Source organism: Solenopsis invicta, chromosome 15 (assembly GCF_016802725.1).
Source record: "Solenopsis invicta isolate M01_SB chromosome 15, UNIL_Sinv_3.0, whole genome shotgun sequence".
Classification (NCBI taxonomy): Eukaryota; Metazoa; Arthropoda; class Insecta; order Hymenoptera; family Formicidae; genus Solenopsis; species Solenopsis invicta.
The window spans coordinates 7709171-7715058 of NC_052678.1; the positions used below are offsets into that span (position 1 = coordinate 7709171).

The 5888-nt window shown below is 30.0% G+C and overlaps 1 protein-coding gene across 1 annotated transcript; it reads right to left on the reverse strand.

The window, feature by feature from the left end:
• Positions 1 to 370: 370 nt before the first annotated feature.
• Positions 371 to 3602, reverse strand: LOC105198406 (serine/threonine-protein kinase pelle). The gene is made up of 4 exons (XM_011165106.3): positions 3312 to 3602; positions 2638 to 3219; positions 1982 to 2421; positions 371 to 1785 (listed from the first exon to the last, which is right to left on the reverse strand). Exons 1-4 carry the CDS (start codon positions 3415 to 3417, stop codon positions 1444 to 1446), a joined length of 1470 nt encoding a protein of 489 aa, XP_011163408.1. The 5' UTR covers positions 3418 to 3602; the 3' UTR covers positions 371 to 1443.
• Positions 3603 to 5888: the final 2286 nt, after the last annotated feature.

Genomic DNA, 5888 nt, shown 5'->3' on the forward strand with positions numbered 1-5888 from the left:
TCTGTTTTATGACGTGCATACGTGCAACAATTTCCTCTACAATTTAGTTGGGAATGAATCGATGTAACCTTTTACAACAATTTTTTATCTGCAGCATCACAACGGTCAAAGATTGCATGAGATTACCACTACCGTGTGAAGAAAATTTAGCCAAAATACATATAATGTCAAGTATATTTTTAATACACTAATATATATATATATATATATGTTGCAAACAATGAAATTTTGAATATAGATGAAGTTTCGAATGTTTTTATCATGTACACCTTTGATTAATTATTTTAATCAAAATTAATTTTATACTCTCATTCAAAAAAATTATTCAAATACATCCATATTAAAGATAAAATTAAAGATATAAGATATAATTACGATTTTATATCATTAGGTTATCCATATATACATATATAAAACTTATGATGACATCTTATTTTCTTCACTACTGTTAACAGAATAGCGTTGTGATATGAATATTAAATTAATAGTTTTTTAGTTTCTATAACCTAATATACAGAACATATTTAATTTATTGTTACGTAAAATATCTTATGATTAAGCTATTATTGTTTGTAGAGCGTCAGTTTTTGTGGAATAAGATAAGTGCAATAAGTTGATTAACTGACTGTATAATTAATTTTTAATATTACATTATGCAAGAAAACCTTACAAAAAAGCAAATTTTTATCTAAATTGATTTTTGTCTTTAATATTAATTTGTGGTATTGTAAAATAATAGTATCATAGAGTCAATTCAATTTAAATATATTTATGTAAAGAAATATGTTCTTTTCTTGCAATCTGTTTAAAAATTAACATTATATAAATAATTGATGATCATGATAAATAAAATAATAATAAGTAACTTTGAATATGGATGCATAATCTTATTTTTTTTATACATTTCTACTAGACCTACATAACACTAAAAGAAAAATTTTATCACATAATTATTTTAATATTTTAATGCTAAGCTTATTTATTTGTTCTGTTTTTACATGTATAAAATATTGTTGTGATTTACAACAATATTTAAATACAACATTGATAAAATATTGTTAATAAAAATTTGTTTTCTGTATAAGTTTAATTTGTTCAGTATAAATTTGTTTTCTGTATGAAGTTTATACGCTGTCAGAAAGTAGATTTACTTGAATTTTTTAGCAAGTAAAAATGTAACTGTACAGTGTTAACAAGATCTTTTATAAAATAAAAATTTATCAATAAAACTGATTAACATGTAACAAATATATATATATAAACGCGATCAGTTTCATAACGATGACATATTTACAATATATTACCCACATATGCATATTTGATATATAGTATATATAAAATCCATTATCACAATATGCTCGTCATATTTATTATTATATTTGCAATCAAAGTAAATATTCATTTAAAAAAATATATAATCATATATGTAATAATTATAAAGTTTTATAAATCATTTAATGTTTGGAACACAAGTTCCATCTCGGGTCGATTTTGCGCTAACCCATTAGCACACCATTTTCCTATAGATATTAAATTTTTATAAACTTGCTTGTTCTCTTCCCCACCCTTTTTGTCTATCAATAAAGAAATGTCTTTATCTTTCCAAGCTTCAATTAAATCTCCTAACAATTTCTTCTCGAGTCGTGAATCATCATAAGCTCGAAGACCAGTCGCCATTTCGAACAAGACTATGCCATAACTATAAGTGTCTATTTTCGTAGACAACTTTTTGTCACGTAAAAATTCTTCTGGTAAATAAGGTCTTGTTCCATGAATTCTGCTGATCTAATAATTATTGACAGTTATCATCAATAATTTTTCATAACACAATTATCTATTATAATATTAAAAAGTGCACATTTTCACATTTAGTGTTTAAAATAATCAGAAAATCTCTGAAAAGGTTTCTCCTCTTGTAATTTTCTAGTAACTAGAATTATTCACGTTAAGTTTTTATAATATTATAATTATAATTATTTACCTTCATGCTGTCTCTTTCAGGACCTTCTCGTGCCAAGCCAAAATCACCAATTCTAGGCTCAAAATTTTTATCCAATAGAATATTTGCGCTTTTAATATCACCATGGATCAGCGGTTTCTCCCCGATAGTATGCAGATATTGTAATCCGCGTGCTATACCTTTAGCAATTTCATGTCTTTGCATCCACGTTAACGGCTTAGTTTTTTGTCTTAATAGCAATCTATCCTCTAAAGATCCATTCTTCATCAGCTGGTAAACTAGGCATGGCGCTTCTCCACCAAAACTGTATGCGTACAAAGGTAAGATATTTTCATGGGTACGCGAATTCAAAATTTTTATCTCTTTTAACGATTGTTGGAGCTGCAGTATGTAACTTTCATCTGAATCAGATCCTTTCTGTCGTATCTTTTTTATTGCAACATCGGTATTTTTCCAAATACCTATAACATATATAAATATAATTTCATAAATTTAAGTTTTCTTAAAAGTGTAATAAATTTCATTAAAAAAATTGATTATTATCTAATCATTATTGCCATCTAATTGATATAAATCTTTCTAAAATTTATATCAATCTTCAAAAAAATCTAAAAAATTTTCTGCCTTATTTAAATTTTTTTGGTGATTTGTATATTCATATAAATTATATAACATACCTCTATACACTGTTCCAAAACCACCTTTCCCTAATATGTTATGCTGATTCCATCCATCTGTAGCAATAGCCAGTTCACTATAACTTGCGTGAGGCAAAGTAGTTTCTGTCTTTGGCAGTGGTGATTCATTGATCTTCTTCTCATTACTACCTGTATTTTGTGGAGACGGTGAGAAAGCAGCAGCACCTGGTGAGACTACCAACAAATTATTGGAATTGCTTGGACTGACGCCCAATTGTGCAGTTGGTTGGTTTAAAATCTTATTAATGCTTTGCTGTGGCAGTGCACGTTGATTGAAATTCTGTGTGCCGATCTTTAAATCTTTAGTATTCTTGTTGACCAGCTGCTTGCGTGATAAGTTCTGCAAATTGGCCTCTCCATTGTGCAAAAGCCGATGGAATTTTTGATCGACATAACGCAGTAAAGGCACCATTGATTGATAATGCTGCATTTTGGACAATAAAACAAATAATTCTGCTATTGTATGATTGTAATGGCCCCACAGAGTCAATAGTTCATCCGTGGGATTTCTTTCCTTTCTTAAATTTTGTATTGTTAGGACATCATATTTCATCCAAGCACCTGTGGATATTACATTAATGAAATTAATATAATTAATATAAATCCATATAAAAAGATAATTATTCAGCTCAGAAGTCTTTCTGTCAACGTACCAGCCAGCTCCTCCCACTTATCATTTTGATTCATAATTTTACAAAACTCTGATCGTTCGGTGAATGGCAAATCGTAAATGTACTTGATGTTCTCCATTGTTGTCATTTCACAAATTAAAGGGCGTTGTAAAATTATTAGGCTTTTAAATCGTTATACACGTATTACGCAGCAGTGTATATACACAACACTAGTCTAGTTCCTATCGAGACTTAATCAGGTTTAATTCACATCTAAAATGAGAAGAAAATACGAAACAAGTGGCGCCATCATTGTAGGAAAAAATGAGTGGCACCCACAGATATCTGTATAAACAGAGAGGAACCTGAGAGCGGCCACGGCGGCCTTTTTCCTATAACGCTTCGAAACTCCCGTACACTAGTGACGCACATCTATTCTGGTCAGAATAGGAACTACGTGTCACATCCATTTTGCAACCCGCCGTTAAAAACAGTGTGGATGTTAGCACGGACAACAACCCACATCCATCTCACGAGAAATGGATGTAGGTTGTTGTCCGTGCTAACATCCATTTTGCTGCAAATAAAATCTGACGCGTATCGCGTATGTTGCATCCAGAACAGGGGTCGAGAATGTGCACAAATGATTAATTACGTCTACTTTCGGGTAATTTTTTATTTATTATAGTCTGAATTATTTACATTAACATTGATATTAATACATATCAATACGTTTATGCCCATATTTTGCACAATCATATTTTTACTTAAAAAAGATGTTTAATAGTAACAGAGAGAATTTGGTTCTTTAATAAAGAAACATTCATTTTACGCAGTACTTAAAAAATAATTGTAATTAACATCGCATCATATGATGAAGAAGAAATAACCCAGGTAGCACATAAACGTTCTAAAAACGTCTCAAGAACGTTTGTTCGATACGTTTCATCAAGGTCTGTGGATTGGCGTTGGAGGGGAAGGAAGGTCGTTGCATCCACTTCAACGATGTGGAACGAAAATGGCGGCGGCCATACTTTTACTGCACACTCGCTCACTCACACAACTAATAGCTGTAGTACCTTACTATCTACGTACATACACTAACACTGAATCGCTGTCTCGAAAAAGGCGGCTATGCAACGACCTTCCTTCCCCTCCATCGCCAATCCAAGGACCTTGCGTTTCATAACCGGTTTCGAGAAACGTTTTTTATGAGTAAAAATGTCCACTCAAAAAACGTTTAATAATACGTTTCTATTTCGACAAAAAAACGTTAAAGAAACGGTCAAAAAAACGTTTCTTTTCTTTAATTGTGAAACGTTAAAGAAACGGTCAAAAAACGTTTCTTTTCTTTAATTGTGAAATGTTAAAGAAACGGTCAAAAAACGTTTCTTTTCTTTAATTGTGAAACGTTAAAGAAACGGTCAAAAAACGTTTCTTTTCTTAATTTGTGAAAAGATTTGTTTTCTCAGATAGTTAACAAAATAATGCATTTATATAAATATAATATATATATATATATTTTTTTTTTAAACATAAAAATAAAATACATAAAATCATCAATTTTCACATTAAATTTTTATAATAAAAAAATTAAAAACAAAATAAAAATTCTTATGTAAAAAATTAAAATTATATCTCAAAAATTTCGAAATTTGCCTGATATAAGTCTTTCCTTTTTCATTTCAGCGATTCGATCCATTATGATAAAAGTTAGACCTCTTCTCGGGGATATAAGAACACAGAGATATTGGAGAAGTTTTCAAAAAAAATTTTACTCAAAAATTTCGAAATTAGCCTCATATAAGTCTTTCCTTTTTCAGGTCAGCGATTCGATACATCATGATAAAAGTTATATCTCTTCTTAGGGCTATCAGGACACAGAGATATTGAAGAAATTCGCAAAAAAACCAATTTTACTCAAAAATTTCGAACTTTGACTGATATAAGTCTTTCGTCTTTTACTTTAGCGATTCGATCCATTATGATAAAATTTAGAACTTTTCTCGGGGCTATCAGAACACAGAGATATTGGAGAAATTAGCAAAAAAAATTTTCCTCAAAATTTTCGAACTTTGACTGATATAACTCTTTCGTCTTTCACTTTAGCGATTCTATCCATTATGATAAAAGTTAGAACTCTTCTCGGGGCTACCATAACACACAGATATTGTAGAAATTAGCAAAAAATATTTTGCTCAAAAATTTCGAGATTTGCCTGATATAAGTCTTTCCTATTTCAGTTCAGCGATTTGATACATCATGATAAAAGTTATATCTCTTCTGTGGGCTATCAGAACACAGAGATATTGGTGAAATTCGCAAAAAAACCAATTTTACTAAAAAATTTTGAACTTTGACTGATATAACTCTTTCGTCTTTCACTTTAGCGATTCGATCCATTATGATAAAAGTTAGACCTCTTCTCGGGGATATAAGAACGCAGAGATATAGGAGAAATTTTCAAAAAAAATTTTACTCAAAAATTTCGAAATTTGCCTGATATAAGTCTTTCCTTTTTCAGGTCAGCGATTCGATACATCATGATAAAAGTTACATCTCTTCTTAGGGCTATCAGGACAGAGAGATATTGAAGAAATTCGGAAAAAAACCAATTTT

What these genes read in the sequence shown, in the direction of transcription:
- LOC105198406 (XM_011165106.3), bottom strand. Translation starts at nt 3,417, where the DNA reads ATGACAACAATGGAGAACATCAAGTACATTTACGATTTGCCATTCACC. An exon ending in TAAGTGGGAGGAGCTGGCTG is followed by an intron (nt 3,220 to 3,311) that starts GTACGTTGACAG and finishes TAATATCCACAG; the next exon opens with GTGCTTGGATGAAATATGAT. An exon ending in CTGAAAGAGACAGCATGAAG is followed by an intron (nt 1,786 to 1,981) that starts GTAAATAATTAT and finishes AATAATTATTAG; the next exon opens with ATCAGCAGAATTCATGGAAC.